This window comes from Excalfactoria chinensis, chromosome 1 (assembly GCF_039878825.1).
Source record: "Excalfactoria chinensis isolate bCotChi1 chromosome 1, bCotChi1.hap2, whole genome shotgun sequence".
Taxonomy (NCBI): Eukaryota; Metazoa; Chordata; class Aves; order Galliformes; family Phasianidae; genus Excalfactoria; species Excalfactoria chinensis.
The window spans coordinates 57,113,641-57,131,424 of NC_092825.1; the positions used below are offsets into that span (position 1 = coordinate 57,113,641).

Sequence of the window (17,784 nt, forward strand, 5' to 3'; positions counted from 1 at the left end):
GGTGTAATCCTAGACTTCGCCCAACCCACATTCCTTCCCCCACCCCCCAGGGCTGGACAAAAACCTACACATGACTGATTTCATGGCCAGTGCAAAGGGGCTCTTTCCCCCTGCCTGCCTGTGAGAAGCTCTTGCTGGTGCCGCTGGTCTCTTGCCACCCTCCTGACCAAGGACTTCTTGGCTCTGGCGCAGTTGCACGTGGTGGTACCGCTGCCCATCATTGGCCATGGGATTGCAGGAAAAAGCATGAGCCAAAATGACAAGCCCAGCCGAGATAAGAGCTGAATCTTGGCTGAATGAGAATTTCCCACCATGGGGTCTGCAGGAAATGTGGACATGCGGCATCTCCTGTGCCACACATCGCCACTTGAGCTGCAATCAAGCAGCAACAGGAAAACTATACCTATGAAAACCAGCCCTGGAGCCCCACAGGGCTGCAGCACCAGCACTGGAAGGAGGTCCTCATCCTGCTGCAGGTCATTATCTGAAGGCATCAGGTCCGTGCTTGGAGGCCACAAATAAGGTACACAGAACTGGATATTATTCACAGTAGGCATGTTACAGCTGTGATGGTGCAAGGATGTAAGCGAGGCAAGGTTTTAAAAACCACTTACTGCATCTGTTGGTGAATATCTGGGGCAAGAGAAAAAATCATGCTTTTAGGTATGAAGCTAGGCCTGCAAAGCAGCAGCAGATTCTGAACTGTAGGCAGGCAGCTCACAGAATTACTAGAGAGAAGAGGAAGAAAATGTTGGAACCAAGTTACATTAATCAATCAGTAGTGGATCTGCATCCATGCTGATAGACTTTCTACAGGAGAAACAGGGAAAGAGAATCATAGAATCATAGAATAGTTTGACTTGGAAGGGAACCTTAAAGGCCATCTGGTCCAGCCCCCCTGCAGTGAACAGGGACACCTACAGGTACATCAGGTTGCTCAGAGCCCTGTCCAGCCTGACCTTGAGTGTCTCCAGGGATGGGGCATCCACCACCTCTCTGGGCAACCCACTCCAGTGCCTTACCACCTTAAGGGATTCCTTTATAGGAATCTGGAGCAGGAATGGATTCACTCAAGAGGTGATCATGTACACTACAACCCTTTGTCACGAGGAGAGAGGTCTAGGAAATATGTGACATCACCCTCTGCACCTCATAGTGCAGTAAGTAATGGCACTGGATGGAATACTCAGATTTAAAACAATGGGAAAAACTTTCCTCAGCCATACTGCGTAATTCATTACGTGCAGTGCCCATGGCCATTACCATGGAGAATTGTTCAGAGGGTGACCAGGTCAATTCGCACAGGATTCTGCTTCTGCAGGTCTTTAACAGATACCCAAATAAAAGAGCCATCTCCAGTCCTCAGGCTGGAGGCTGCTGGAAACCAGGGAAAACATTGCAGTGGGGAATTCCAATGGAGCATGAGGGTGGGAGAATGTCCTTGGAGATAAACCATCTGACAGCCAGTAGCATAGTAAAATAGTGAAGGTAAGGCAACAAAGAAAGGACAGCTGAATAGTTCCTTGCCTTGCGCGCTGGGCCCTCATAGGCAGAGAGGAGATTAATTAAGGAAATGTTTATATAGATTCTCAGAAGCGTGGTGTGCATCAGCATCAGTGCAGAAACGTCCCTGGATAACAATGATAACTACAGTGCACCAGTGACAACGTTCTTATCAACCATTTAAACCGAAGACAAACTAATGGGTGGGAACTAATGGACTACGATAGGAAACGATGTAATCAATAACAAACTATTCAGCTTCTGCCCAGATAGATAAGACCGTGCTGAACGCAACAATAAGTTTAAAAATGAAAACAAATCTTCAGTGTAAACACAAGCAACAAGGAGAAATATTAAATCTACAAATAGGAAAGAAAGCTGGAAAATCCTGAGCAAAGAGCGTTTAAAACAGAACATCTCTTATGTTCTGTCTTCTGGGGTAGATGCAGGAAAAAGTCAGCGTGGTTTTGAGAGAGATTCCTTGAGAGACTGGAGAGCTTAAAACAGAAATCGTTTGATCTCTTTAATGAAGATGAGAAGAGGGCCAACGCACATCGCAAAGAATCAGCGGAGATTACAGAGAAAGATGAGCTGAATACACATTTTTAAAGTTTCAGGAGGCAGGGAAATTGGGAGGGCTGTTCATCGGCCCATCGGAGGCAATGAAAATCCAAAGGGAAAATAAAGCACCATATGGATATCTAAGCCAAACTGGAAGAACAAGGAAGAACAGAAGCAAACGCTTGGGAAATAGATTGACTAGAAACAAATAACAGATATGGAATAAAGTGAACCTTGGGGAAAAATATATGAACCAGTCAAGATGAGGTGAGTGTGTTTCCTCTGGGTCATATGCTGCTGGGATGTTTCACTGTCCACGCTTCAGCAACGCCTCCCCTGGGGTGCTGAGGGGCAATGGGGCAAGGGCATGGCGGTCTTCTCTTCCATGTCTGTTCTGGAGGCTGATAACAGGGCAAAAGGGAGATGGTTGCTGCTCCTAACCCACCCAAGGACTTGTAGGAGAGCAACCAGAGCCTGGCCACTGCACAGCCCCATGTCCCAAGGAGCAGAGACCATCACTGGATCCGTGCTGGATGGTGTCTCCATATGTGAGAGCTGAACACACAAGGCTTCTCAACCTCCCATCTCAGTCCCTTGCCATGTTGACAAAGCATCCCCCCACCCCAGCACTGTGTAATCTCACAAGCCATCCCCCTGCTTCCAGGAACACAATTTGCAGTTATGCTATCTGGGAACCAAAGGCCAGAGCAAATGCAATGCCTTTTCTCCATCTGATAACCACCAGGCTAGCAACCTTTTCAGCCTGAAAACACTATTAAGCTTAAGTTGAAACTGCAGTACAGAAAGCACAATTCTCACAAATACATGCAGGAAGGGGATAAATAGGAGCTGATACTGCAGAGAAGGAACCCAAAATGAGCACAAAGGATCGATCCCTGGCTTGAGCCACCAGGTTCAAAGAAAGGCACTTTTATTTTGAAATGGCAGTGGCAGAAACCAAACGTCACAGCAAGAGCCTGCGGGTTCCACAGCAAGAGAAAATGCTACCATGGTCATTTGGGCAGGCTCCCACAAGCACAATTACCCCAGAGGACATGGGCTGCCATACAACTGCCCAAACAGTCGTGGGCCCAAGGCAAGAAAACCTGCATCTATGCTGGACAGCTGTGGGGTGGCAGAGGCTTCACAGTGCTGGTGTTAGAATAGGCTTGAAGAGCAGAAGATAAAAGGGCAGAGCTGGAGAACTGTCCCATACAGGAACTAGGGGGGATGCTCAGCACATGAACTGTCAAAGCTTGCCATTCCCTCTCCCTCCACGCAGGGTTGGTTTAGTTATTTTTTTGCTCATATTTCAGAACTGTCCCAATTTATGGACAAAAAGTTTGGACATTAGGAAAACTTTCTTCTCAGAAGAAGTGGTGATGCATTGGAACGGGCTGCTCAGGGAGGTGGTGGAGTCACTATCCCCGGAGATGTTCAAGAAACGTGCCATATGGCACCGAGGCACAGGGTTAGGGGGCACGGGCTGATGGTTAGATGATCTTAATGGTCTTTACAACCTTAACAATCCCATGAAAAAACCATTTAAAGGCTTTCTGCAAGACAACACAATTATACAAGCTACATATATGCTTGTAACATAAATATGTAGCATAAGCAATAGCCGAATGGCAAACAAAGACTCCCAGGGCTGGAGACTTCATTCATTTTGGCATCTCCTACTTCCTCCCTCCCTCCAGCAGCCATTACAAGCTCTCAGGGCTCAGCTCCTGCTGAACCTTGCCAGAGGCTGGGCATCCTGAACAGAGCAATTGCAGGAGCAGAGCCTCAGGGAGGCGGCAGGAATCACGGCCTTTCTGAAGCCCAGCCATCTACCTCCTGGTGTGGAAATGGGTAGCTTGCATGTAAAAGATAAAACCACCCTTTGGCTGTTGGCTGCCAAAGAGCTAATTAGAGCACGTTTTCATATCAAAAACCATATGTCAAAGGAGATCACAATTTCAGACTAATGATAGCAGTACTGCTCAAGTGGCCCAGAGGTGAAACAGAAAAGCCCAGCAGATTTATGTACAATAAAGTGTAAAGAAGGACCAGGGTATTGTTCTGGGGATAATGGGCTTCCCTGTGCTCTGTGCACCTGACTGCTCTATGGTGAAGGTTATAAAGCTGACACAGACTGCAGTGAGAATTCAATCACAGCTATTGAGAGGGCTGAGATTTTATGAAGCCCCTGCTCTCTGTCTGCATGGAAGAGGGATGCCCTGGGGGTAAAAGGGAAAGCTTCGCTCAGAGGTGAGATAGGGTTGCACCCGCTTAACCTATTCCTTTGAAGAACACTTGTAACCTGCTATTAAATAGTCAAATTTAGGGCAATACTCAATCTGTTCAAAATTATTTGCATCAAAAAAAGTAGAAGGGTATTCTTCAGTTCTTGAAGTCTATGGGACTGGTAACTAGGAGCCCTAGAGGGATAAGGGAGAATATGTGGGGAGACATACAAAGGACCTGCAAAGGGAATGCAGCCCTATCTGCTCACCTTCCTTTGAATTTCCCATAATGTAATGGGAAGGCCTGAGGGAAGAAACAACTGACTGCAACAGGAACCTGACCTGCCAACTTCCTAAAACTGCCTTTTTACTCAGCAAGAGGAAAAAAAGTTTCAGTTTCATGTTAGGAATTTTTCTATTACTGTGTAGTCTCTTCCATTATTTGTTCTTTACTTACTTTTGTGCATTATCATTTTGTAACGGCATCAGATCCTGAAATGTGAGGTCTATATAGAACAAGCACGTTCCTACCAGAAACCTGAGAAAATCAGTTCTCCTGCCTTCAGTTCCTTGCATGTGCATGGGCATCCAGAAACTGCATTTGACTGCATGTTCACTTTCCAGCCCACCATTTCCCTAACATACAGCATGCAAAAATCCTGGAGGTAATAAGGTACCACGCACTCAGCTGTGGGGTTCACCAGAAAGAAGCCAGAGTGCTCTGTGCAGCTCCATTTCTTCACCAGCAACTCTCAGGCACTGATGTGTTCCAATTTTCTCTCTCAAAAATGCTTCTGGGCGATGTTAAGGCACCAATCTCCCACCTCTCTCCTGTATAATAGACTATCAGAAAATCTGGCAAGGAGATAATGGATCACAATGTTACCAATACACTGATAATGCCTAGATATTGATCTTTACTGTATTTTGCTCTGATAACGCCATTGCAGGGATGTGGAAGAGTGAGCTGAGTGTATTTCCAGCTGTATAAGGGGAAATGTTAAATTACCAGTTGTCAGAACTGCTGCCCATCTCACATCTCCTTAAAATCTGAGCTGCTTCTCAAATTCACATTGCCCAGAGAAGCTGTGGGTGCCCCATCCCTGGAGACACTCAAGGCCAGCTTGGATGGGGCCCTGGGCAGCAGCCTGAACTGCTGGATGGCAGCCCTGCCCACGGCAGGGGGTTGGAATCGGTTGGTTTTGAGATCCCTTCCAACCCAACCCATTTTATGATTCATCATTTGGATCTGTGAAGGTATCATTATAAAGAAAGCAGTAACAGCAGTAGCAAACATCCTGTTCTTCTGAGGAGCCAGGCAGGAGACTGAACTGCTCTGAACTGATTGTATGGACCTCACCAACTGGGAAGCTAATACTGTGGTTTGATCTGCTGGCACACCCCCAGAGCTCTACAAGCGATGCTGGGCTGGCCAAGGCAATCCAGCTGTATTAGGGTCCTGTGTTCTGAGGTGGCTGCTCTCCTTAGATACCAGTACCCGCAGCAGTTACTCAGACACTCAACTTTAAAGGACTTTTCCTTTTTTTTCAGGGAGATGTGACTGCCAAAAATTGGCCTTCGAAAAGGCTCCGATTTGGAGACAATGCCCCACCTACCATTAAAACTATTCACTGCAGCAAGGCTCTTGTTTTGAAGCTATTCAGAGCACGTCTCCTCACAAATATTTCTGGATTTTAATAAAGACTTGCTAACTTTCAATGCTTTTACCTTGCAACTTAACATTCATTTGAGCCTTATGTAATGAGATGTCTTGGTACAACAGTCTAAATCTCTTGCTGTGCAGTTTCCAGCTGTCCTACACATTTATCACTCCTCTAAAGCCAGCGTGGCTAGAATTTTGATAAGGACTGAATTTATTGCATCTCCCTGCTGACTATTGGCACTCCAAGCACAGTTCCTGTTTGGTCCAGGCAAGCTGACCAAACACATTCTTAGTGATTGCAGCTGGGCAGGATTTGAAGGAGTTCCCTTGCTTTTCAATTTCATCTAACGGGAGAAAGCCTCAAACCCTGCTTTTAGCAAGACGGTAGTTGTCAGCTTCTTACAGAGCCACACACTGATTTCAGAGAGAACAATTAAGAAACTTTTTGCACCTTTAAGAAATTTTTCATTTCCAGAGTACCCAAATGACCACCGACGGATAGTGCTTCTCTCAGCCAGTCACTATTTCCAAAGGCGGGCAGAACCTACTTACTATGAGAGTGAGGAACATCTGGGAAGCAACTGATGAGAAATCCAAATAGTTCTTGCTTTACTTCGCTACAGAGGCGTTTATTCCAATAACTGTTGTTAGAACACAAAATAAAGGTGACAGCTATATTTGGGCAGCTGCCTAGCGAGCAGCCTACTGGCGAATGAACAAAGCTGTAGGCGCTCTCATTTCTACTAGCAAAAAGTTGAGCTGCCCTTCTTCATTCTCATTCATATTAGGCCTTTCTTTTAGTGTAATGAGCTGCATGGAAAAGGGCTGTGCATCAATAACACTGACTTCAACTCAACCAGCTCAGAACTTTTATCTAGATGTACGGGACTGACATAACTGTTTATTAGCTCACAGAGTATAAGTGTGAGCAGCACTCAAAGAAGCTCAGTTCTGCCATTTAAAGTTCTTCACGCATCTTACAAACTGCAATTCACGTAGTTTCCTTTTTTTCCTCCTAATCTTACGTGCCACAATGATGAATGTAGCCAAGGAAATGTCTGCAAAGAGGATCATTTTCTTGATGGATTTTGATGAACCCTTCTGCCATCATGTCCATATTCAATGAAGACGAGGAAACGAGATGTGGATGCAGGGCAGCCATCCTTACCCTGATCCCTGAATAGATTACAGAACAAATTCTCCTTGAAGTCACATTCAGAACCATGAAGGATAAGGTGATCACTGATAGCGTTAGCCCAGTATGGTTGTCTTCTGTGAAAGGCCCTATGGACAAGGGGAAAGCAGCAGATGTTTACCCTGTCTTACAACTAAATGTGGAGTGGATGGAAATCCCACAGAATGGATGGAAAACTGCGCACTGCTGTGACTAGCAATCAACAGTTTGAAGTCTGTAAGATGATCAGCTGGGAATGGAGTACCTCTCCATGGTTGGTAGTGAAAGCAACAGTGTTTTATGTCTTACCTGGTGATGGGATATGTCGTGTCCTCAGCAAACTGGCAGATAACACCAAACTGAATAATGGGAGGAGGAGGAGAGCAGGGCAGCCTAAAACACTGGAAGAAAGTTCACCCAGTTGCATCACTACTGGTTGGAGTGATGGGCTGATGGAAAATTCATTAAGCTCATCGGATCTGCATCTAGGGAAAGATAAACCAAGGGACCTGGGAATAATGGTGGACACAATAAGTGTCAGCAGCATGCCTCCTGACTGTCATGAAGGCCAACCCCATGCCAGGCTGCATAGGAAATGCATTGCCAAGAGGTTAAAGGAAGTGATTTTCCCCCTGTATTCAACACTTGCAGGGCAAACCTGGAGTTCGTGACCAGTTTGGTGCTTCCCAGTACAAAAACAGATATTAACAAATCTGAGCATAGCACAGAACCAATAAAACTGTTAAAAGACAAACATGTGACGTGGCCCAAAGGAGGCTAAGCTGGGATTGTTCAACGTGGAAATTAAGGTTGCAGGGCCTGCAGACTACAAACATCTACTGGATATTTATAGGAAAGAGAGAGCCAGGCTCTTCTCAAAAGTAGAAGAGGCAGTAGGAAAGCCACAGCAAGTGAATCTGACTGTGCATCAGAAAAAAAATACACACTGAAGATGCTACAAAACTGGAACAGGAAATTGTAGAGGCTGTCAAGCATCCTGGAAATACACAAAACTTGGCCTACTTTCAAAGTCAGCCCTGCTTTGATAAGGAGAAGTTGATCCAAATGACCTTCTGAAACCTCTTCAACCTAAACTATTCAATGATTCTAAAAGCTGAAAACAAGAATGCAAGCTCCACAGCGTGGCTAACAAAACACACAGACATCCGTTTCTGTTATCTTATGCTGTGTAACACTGCACTCTAATAACTCAAGATAGTTTTCATAGCACCATCAGTTTTAACTTAAGCCCTCATTATCAAATCAAATCATTATCAAATAGTCCAGGCCGCACACATATGCATTCAGGTACAGCTACTCCATAAAAAGCAGAAATCCTAAAAAGTAATGGCACTGAAGAGTTTAGGAGTGAAGTTTATCTCTATGCAACTAAAGCAGCCCAAATCCAGGCACAACCCGAGTCCCAGCCAGTTTTAATTCCAACCAGCAGCTCTGCTTATTTCTTTGACACATGAAGAACAAGAACTGTGGTTAATATCCTTTGTGGAATACAGTATTAAGTCATGTACTGTTGCAGGTACACAAGAGCTCAGATATTGTATATATTGAAAAGCTGTCTCTAAAGCATGAGAAATCATGAAAACGATTTCCTTAGCTTAACTTTGGTTTACTTCTTTGCATGTTTTCCTGACAGTTCTATGACCTAAGACGTGGAGACAGCATCACAGCTGGAATCTGTTGTGTTCCGTTGTCGTTCTTTTAAAACCACCTACTACATTTCTACAGATTTATTTTTTTTTTTTTTTTCAAAAAGGCAACATTTATTCAAAATCATTATACTATCAGCAAATCCTTTGGGAAGAATTATGCTTTTAAAAAATAAATGTTTCGACAGCAAGATGTAAAGCTAATAATGCTCCTCAGTTTATGAACACCTTACCCAAAAGCAGATGGGGAAACACGCAACTAGAGAAGTGCAGCAATCTCCTTTTGAGGAAGTCAAAACCTCTTCATATGAGATCACATGAAAACAGCTACAAAGAAGGTGACTACTTGCCCATTTCATTCGCTGTTTTCTATGCCCGTTACAAGCAGAATGATCGACCACTGCACTGTATAGCTCTTTGCTTCCTTCTGGTCACGATCACAACCTTCTACTCAGAGAAACAAGAACATTCAATGCAGATTTACTAAAAGAACTCTTTCCAGTTGATGGTAAATTACACATAACAATGACTTTTATCACGACAGAGAACGTAAGAATGGTTAAAGAGGATATGCTCAACAGTTAACAGGATATGCTGACCATATTTTCCTTGTTGTGTCACAAATTCTAGGAGTCATGAAAGAATACAGACACTGGGATTCTTTACAAAATCTTGTACTAGTCTACTTCTGGAACGATTAAACATCTGTGACAGAGAGTCTATCCACTCCATATAGGGAAACATTTCTGTAGTACCATCAGTTAAAGCCTGAAGGAAAGTAACAACTGTTTAAACCAGTTTACCAAAACTAAGGGTACATCGAGAAGAAAAGAAAAAATTGTAAGTGGATGCAAAAAAGAGGTCATGTCTAGCTATAGCATAGACTCCTTCATAAGTAAGTAAACCAATAATACTCTTAAGTTTGTCAGGGTGCCTGTTCAGCCACACGCTTAACCACAGCTTCCATTTAACACATTCGTCTTTAAGGAGCAGGAATTAGAAGCCTGTGACCAATTAGCACTCAAAAAACTCCCAAGATCCTGCACCTTTTGCCCTCCGCTCTACCTCTTCTCTGTTGCACATCTTCCTTCTCCCCAGGTAGCAGGCACAAATAAAACAAACCAATAACGTTCATCTTCCAGGGCTGAGGCTGGTTGTTTTTTTGTGTGTGGTTTTTTTTTTGGACGGACAATTCTGTCAGATAAATAAACTTCCAAATATCAGAGAACAAGAGAATGGACACAGAACAGTCAAGACAGAACACTTTTGTTTTAGTCAATTTTCTTTTAAATCCCAATCCAGCTCCTAGTAAGACTGGACACTACTTACAACACTCCTAGAACTGCAGAAGAATGGAAACACAATAGGGAGCGAGTGGAAGGCGGGGACAAGACAGCCCAGCGGCTGGCTTCAGACATTCACATACACAAAAGCCAGCGCCAACTGGAGTCATTAAGGCCCAGATGCCCCACTAAATAGGAACAAACCCAAACACAAAGGTAGCACGTGAAATGTATTTACCTATTTAAACACAGGCAGCTGGTCAGGCTAGAATGGGGAAGGTAACTGCTAATTCCTTGTACTACAAGGAAGGAATGGAGTAAAAAAACCCAAGCCCACGGGCAGGTTTTCGCTTTGTGAACCTCTGTCTGTGCTGCTGGTTAACAGTGGTAAGTATAAAAAAATCAAAGAAAAATAATCTATTTATAGAACAAGTCAGTAGTCTGAGACATTTAGAAAAAAGTAAAAACAAGTCCTTCTTTAAAAATGGATTTACTAAAACAACTGTCACCCGGGATGACCCCAAGCCCTCTGGTCCTCTGGCAAAGCCAGGGGTAACTTTGAACAAGAACAGTTGCTGACTGGTAAGCATCCAGCAAGGCCAGCAGGGAGGGGAATTTGCACTGTGAACAGTATCTGCAGACTGCTTGCTGGTATCTCTTGAGGTCATGCCCATAGCCTGGTGATACTGGAAATAGTTGTGAGTGAAACTTTTCACAGAAGCACGTGTCAGTGTAACCTCTGAGGTAAGTGGGCTGTCTTCTTTCCTTCCCATTCCTGGGTACAGATCACAGAAGCTGGTGCCCCTGTACCTCCTTGCCAGCTCCATCCTGCGTGAGACAACTTTAACGTGCAGGAGTGCAGAACTCTAAGCAAAGCCTAGAACAGGAGAGGGCACCCCTGCAGAAAGGGAAGCACTCTGCTTTTCATAAGCTCTGGTCAAGATAAACATCATTTTATCCTGGCCCTCCTCAGGACAGGAAGATCAGCTGTCCCCCACTAAGGTAAAAATTTTGCTAGCGGAGTACAATTGGGTTTCTTTTTGGTACACAGAACCTTTGCTATTTCTGAGATCATGAGCTCCTCTGCCCTTTAGCTACAAATGAGAAATTCATTCAGTCATCCACTTGCTCCCATCCTTATAGAGTAGTGTTAGCCGCCTGGATACGGAGACAACTTAACTCTCTCAAGACACTGCCCTTCTCACTGAGTTGGCAGGAGAAGGCAAAAGAGAACTTCCAAAACCTCCTTAGGGCAACCTGGTATGGCTATAAGCACCAGCCCATGCCACCAACTCCAGGCCAGCTCCACCGCCAACGTGGACTTCTAACACCCTGAAGCGTCTAATCTAACAACCTCAGGTTAGCTCAGTCTCTAAGAGCAACAGCCACTCTCAAAGATGGAAATACTCAAGTCAAAACACTGGCTGCAGCTCCTAATGAGGCGGTGTCTGCATAGATGAGTCAGAGCCACTGTGCCTTGACGTCCCTGCTGTATGAAGGAAGCCAGCTGTAAAGGAAGGGACCAACTCTGCTGCAGGTCTGTACATCCTTGGAAGTGAAGCTCAGTGGCTACATTAGATTCAAACCCTCTCTTTCTGTAGGGGTTTCAGCAGTCCGTTTTCTCAGCAAGTTCTAGACACCAAGCAGTTGCTAACTTGTCTCCTTAAGATCTTCCATTGGGAGTTTGTAGCTCAACAAGAAAGAAGGAGGTGGCGCATGAGCAGGGCTACTTGGTCCCTGCATTGTTTTCTTTGCGCAGTTTATACAGATGTAATCCTCATTCTCAGCCATTTCTGGAGAGACACCAACGCAAACTTGATGAAACCACTCATCGCAGCCACCATCACACTGCACCCAGTCCACCTGCAAGAAGGAGAGACAGAAAAGCAGAGGTTCCATGAAGAAATTGTCTCCTATTAAATCCACATGATATACTGAGAATGCAAAAAGTGCCTGGCACAAATTAATGCCCTACAGAACAAGTAGCTTCAGCAAAAAGTAGCACTTTCACAGAGCAATGTGAAAATGGAAATATACTAGTAAAAAACATTGTGGCAACATATCTCGGATGTGGTTTGTAGGAGAATAACCCCCAAATGAATTTTTCAAAGCAACTAGTAATGGACAAAAACACTCCCATACCTGCCATTTTGCACTTGTACTGCATTCATTTAGTGAAAGTACAAATACACATCTAGCCTTATGGATAGGAAGGCATTCCCTGAAAAGCTACGATTGTATAATTACGATTACTCAGTTTCATTTATGGAAGCTTGATGACCTTTATAACATGAACACTCCTGTCTCTCACCATATCAACTCCTGTAAAACATAACCTAAATATCTGTAAAGAGAACACTCGAAAAAACACTGTACCATCTTATGGGTCAATTGTCCAGGGAAATTTCTAACTTTGTCTTAAGAAAGGACTTCAGTCCTTTCACACTCATCTGAACACTTACATTCCGTATCTGTAGTTTGAAAAAAGACTGAGCTAAATCTCTGGATTTATATTTGATCCTACTCTCTGGTGCAAACCAGTGCTGTATAGGGTCAATCCTACAGCTATTACTGAAAGGTTTTCTGTTTTTAAAGCAGCAAAAAAAACAACTGAAAAACACTCTGTGAAGACTGATCATTGAGCAGCGTGTGTTTAAAAGCTGACAGTCAGAACAGGAAGTGTCACACAGAAAAGCAACTCAAATGTTTTTGTTTTTTTTTTTGTAATAAACCAATTGATTTTAAAATTGTTGATTATCCACCTCCCAACAGCAACATGAAGCACTGCAGGTTGTTGACTCAGCAGCATCGCTGCTCACAAGCTGCACGCAGGAAATACTAAAATGTACTACATTTAGCAGTGCTGTACAACCCACTTCTGCTCAGATATGGAATGCGATCCAGAACATTTATCGCTGAGGCAAAGAATTCTTTGAATCAGACAACACGTGTTCTGCATTACCAGTAAAGAGTTACATAGCAGTCCAGTTTGAAGAGGCTAAACTTCCCAACCAAGATAGAGTACTTTATATTCCAGATCATAAGTTTTCATCTTCCCCTCATGTTTTGAAGTGGCCAGGAGAATGAGATGAGTTTGTCAAGTTTTATTCACATTTACATACCTACCCAAGTAATACTTAATACCTCCTCACTTCAAATTATTCTACTTTTGTTATTCAAGCTGTTCAGCCTTATTATTGAATTCACTTTGCATGAAATTGACTATGCTGGGACTAAGCAAAAACTCACTTTGTCCTTGCAGGGCCTCTGGCAGTTCTGTGCAGCACATACTGCATTCTCATCATCTGACTCCTCAGCTCCTGACCAGTCATACTTAGAAGGAATATCTAGAACCTTCTTCTCTCTTTTTTTCTCCGTGCTCTCCTTTGCCAGCTCCACCTTGGCCACAACCGCCTTCTCTCGCTTCTTCTTCCGCTCCTCTTCCTTGGCCAGTTTCTTTGCCAGCTTGTTCAGCTCCTTTGTTTTGTCCATGGTGAGTTTTAGCTTCTTTTTCTTCGGTTTTTCTAATTTTTTCAGCTCCTTAGACTTTTGCTTCATATCTCCAAAGAACTGCTCTGCTCTCTCCAGCTTTCGTTTCCGCTTCCTCTCAGATGAGTCTCTTCCTCTCATTTTCAGCGGTTTCTCATCCATGCTGTCATCCTTCATAAAAGGGGAAAAAGAGATCGTTGGGTTTTTCCCACACAAATTTCCATATACCATAAATCTGTGGTTTAAGATGTACTCACCTCTGCCATTATCCTAACATGGTGGAAGAAACCCAACATCATACTGTCTCAAAGTCCAAGCAAAAGAGGCTCAACTTCACTATACTTAAATAAAAGTATTAAGTTCCTAAAGTATAGTGAATTTAGAAGGTCCAGTGGGAAAAAGTAAAATATCAGCAAGAGTAAGGAGAAAAAACAGGCAGTAATCACAACTCCCTGCTCACATTGCTTTTCAATAAAAGTGAGGAAGATTGATTGTTAGATGTTCTTGCTTGTTTTTCATTCTAGGTCAGTCTTGCCTGTAATTATTTTTGAGAGAAAGCAATTGCTATTCTGGAGATTAGTACAGAACAATTGCCGAATTCTTAACAAGTTTTATCAACTCCAGCAAGAGAAGAATGCAACAGATTCATTATTTGAATAGCTCCCAAACCAGGACACACTATAAAAAACCTGATGTTATTAAACACTCTTAAGCAGCAGATTCAGATTGGAAATGGGGTTTATAATTGGCAAACTGTCATTGTAGGTAACAAGTCCTATTTATAACCACTTCACACAAACAAGGCTGACTCAGTCTGAGTTAATTCAGCCATATACTTTAACCTTAATTACATTAATAGATTAAGAACATACTACAGGTCAGTAAAGACTGGGTCTGTTTACTGTACATTACTTAATATAGCTCCTCCACCCTATAACATGTTCTCTGAAGGCTGTTTTGCAGAAGTCTACCTATTTTGCATCTAAGTAGACAAAGAAAGGTATTCAAATCAAAATGAGTAATTCTGGCCAAACAAGTATTCACAGAGATTAACCAGAAAAATGTTGAACCCTACCCTCCACCCACAAAGCTGTTTTTAACTATCAGCATAACACTGTGGCATGCTATTTATAAAGTGCTATTTGCTGGCACTTAAATTGTTCATCAAAAAAAACCAACAAAAAACCCTATACCCAAACCATAACATTAAAAGAAAAAATAATCTTATGAAATGAAGCCCCTAGGTCTAAACATAGTAATGCAGTACTTCTCCAGAAGCAGGATCTGCTTTATACTACTGCCCTATAAGCTAGCAGTTTGGCAGCATCTTGACTTACCCACTGTATTGGATGGCGCTCAAAAGAATGAGATAACTGATCAGTATGCATTAATGTTCAAGAAAAATGTAATCCATTTTATGCTACTGTCAAGAAGGAATAATCCTCAGCCTATTTCCTGTACTTTTCAGTACAGGAAATAGCAATGATGTACTTTGTAACTATATATGGTCAAAGTGACCCTATCTTCAGGTGACACAGAATGAAGGATGGATGCCACTACAGCTCCAACACAAGAGTTTACATTCTCTTCTAACACACAACCCTCATTCATACACATTATTTAGCCACAGCATGAATGAGGCACAAACAATTTGAACTAGACCTTAGAATCACCACATACCCCTGCCTCATTTAGTACTAGCAAGAAGTCAGCACATTTTCAGAGAAAATTTTGAAAAAATAAGAGTACCTTGGCTATTTTGTTCAGAACTGGAATCTTGTTACCTACATTAAAAACAACGTCCTTTCCCCAGCAACAGATACTTGGCAATATAAGAATATTATTTAGGTACAAGCTGTCCATATTAACAGAATCACAAAATCTCCTGGCTTGCAAGGGGTCTTAAAGAGGTCCCCTCCAGCCAGGGCCATCCTGTGTGATTCTGTGACCAGGCTGTCACCTAGCAGATCACGTTGCCTAGAGCCTCATCCAACCAGGCCTTGAGAACCTCCAGGGATGGAACATACACAAATTCTCTAACCACCACCTCACCACTCACTGAGCAAAGAATTTCCTCCTAATAGTTAATCTAAACCTCCCTTTTTTAGTTTTAAATCCATTCTCCCATGTTCCACCTTGTTTATGTGCTCACTGTAGGTACTGGAAGGTTGCAATGAGGTTTCCCTGGTGCCTTCTCCAGACTGAAAATGCCCAGCATCCTCAGATTTTCTTTGTGAGAGACGTGATAGAGCCTTCTGGATTATCTTCATGGTCCTCCTCTGGACCCATTCCAACAGCTCTATGTTTTCTTGTGCTGGAGGCCCCAAGCCTCAACGTATGACTCCAGATGGGGCCTCACAAAAGCAGAGCAGAGGGGGACAGTCCCCTTCCATTCCCTGCTGGACGTCCTTCTTTTGATGCAGCCCAGGATGATGCTGGCCTTCCAGGCTGCCTCACATCTAGCTTCTTCCTCCATCAGATCACCCAAACCCTTCTCCACAGGGCTGCTCTCAATGAGTTTTTCTCCCGGTCTGCATAAATATCTGGGATTGCCCCAACCGAGCTGCAGCACCTTGCACTTGGTCCCATTGAACCTCATTACATTTTCATTGGCCTGCTTTTCAGGCTTGCTCAAGTACCTTTGGATGGCAAAGGAAGCGTGGGCATATGGCTTGGGAAGAATACAAGGATGCCATCCAGACATTCAGAGACAGAATCAAGAAAGTCAAAGCACAGATGAAACTAAACTTGGTGAGGTATGATCAAAAGACTGGAGCACCTCCCCCACAAAGAAGGGCTGAGGGAGCTGGGCATATTCAGTCTGGAAAAGAGAAGGCTCCAAGGAGACATACCTGTGGCCTTTCAGTACTTAAAGAGAACTTTTAAACAAGATGGAAACTGACTTTTCACATGGCCAGATCATGACATGACAAGGCACATCACTTTTAAAGTAAAAGAGGGAAGATTTAGGTTTGATGTTCAGAAGAAATTCTTTACTCTGAGAGTTATGAGGCCCTGATGCAGACTGCCCAGAGAAGCTGTGGGTGCCCCATTCCTGGAGGTGCTCGAGCCCAGGTTGGATGGGGCTCTAGGCAGCCTGAGCTGCTGGGTGACAGCCCTGCCCAAGACAGGGGGATGGGAAGTAGACAGTCTTTAAGGACCAATACAAGCAATACCTGGTTCCACATACAACTACCCCTGACATTCAAACCCTATGTCTGAGAGCATTTGTTCAAATGCTTCTTGAAATATTGGTGCCATGATCACTGTCCCGGTGAGCTTGTTACAGTGACTGACAACTCTCAGATGAAGAACCTTCTCCAAATACCCAACAACACCCTCCTCTTCCTATTGGTGTCATTAGACATGAGATCCACACCTGCCACTCTTCTTCCCAGCTCAAATGATTCTTTAACTCTAAAACAGAACCCCACTACTGTTTGTTTGCCAGCCTGATGCAACTTCATTTACTATTAACCCTCCAGCCTGACACTCCAGCCAATTGTTCACCCACTGCATTATCTTTTCGTCTAGCTGCAGGCTGGGCATTTTGTCCAGAAGGATATTAAGAGAAACGGTAATGAAATATTTGCTAAAATCCAAAAAGGCTACATCAACTGATTTCCTTTAGTCAGCTAATTGTCATAAAAAGAAATTAAGTATGTTAAACACTTTCCCCTTGTAAGCCCTTTAAAAAAAACAAACAAACAAAAAAACCAACACTATAAAAGATTTTTTCCTATACTAGAATATTTCTACAAGTTCATACCTCCATTACATGAAGGAATCTGTCTTCAGAGGGCGGATGAGTAGCCTGTAAAATCCGCCAGATGTGCTGAGTTTCATCCAGTGATACCTCCAGCAGATCTCCTACCATCATTAGATCTTCTAACTGAGCCTTTGCTCCAGGTGATAGCTCCAGTACAGGAGGCTCTAAACTGCGAGGTACCAGTGGACTTTTCCGAGGCTGTTTTCTTGGAGTGCTGGAACCTTTCAGACAGGAGACAAGTTGCATGAAGATAAAAGGACAAGATCAAAACAGAATAGGAAATAACATACTTTTCACAACAGCTACTTAAAGATGGAGGCAATACCAAGCAAAAGAAAAAAAAAAAAAAAGAAAACAAAGAAAAAACCACAAAAATCACAGAAACAGCTTTAAATATCAGACATTTGAACTGCAGTGTTAATCTCTTATATCTTCTTACAGAGAGCA

General features: G+C 43.3%; 1 protein-coding gene across 1 annotated transcript in view; it reads right to left on the reverse strand.

Annotated features, from left to right (window-relative positions):
- Positions 1-8,903: 8,903 nt before the first annotated feature.
- Positions 8,904-17,784, reverse strand: part of KDM5A (lysine demethylase 5A) — a 48,337-nt gene continuing 39,456 nt past the window's right edge. The window contains exons 26-28 of the mRNA XM_072339516.1: positions 17,338-17,558; positions 13,329-13,739; positions 8,904-11,942 (exon numbers count right to left, since the gene is read on the reverse strand). Of these exons, the coding sequence (XP_072195617.1) occupies positions 11,730-11,942; positions 13,329-13,739; positions 17,338-17,558 (845 nt within the window). The 3' untranslated portion in view covers positions 8,904-11,729. The remainder of the gene's footprint in view (positions 11,943-13,328; positions 13,740-17,337; positions 17,559-17,784) is intronic.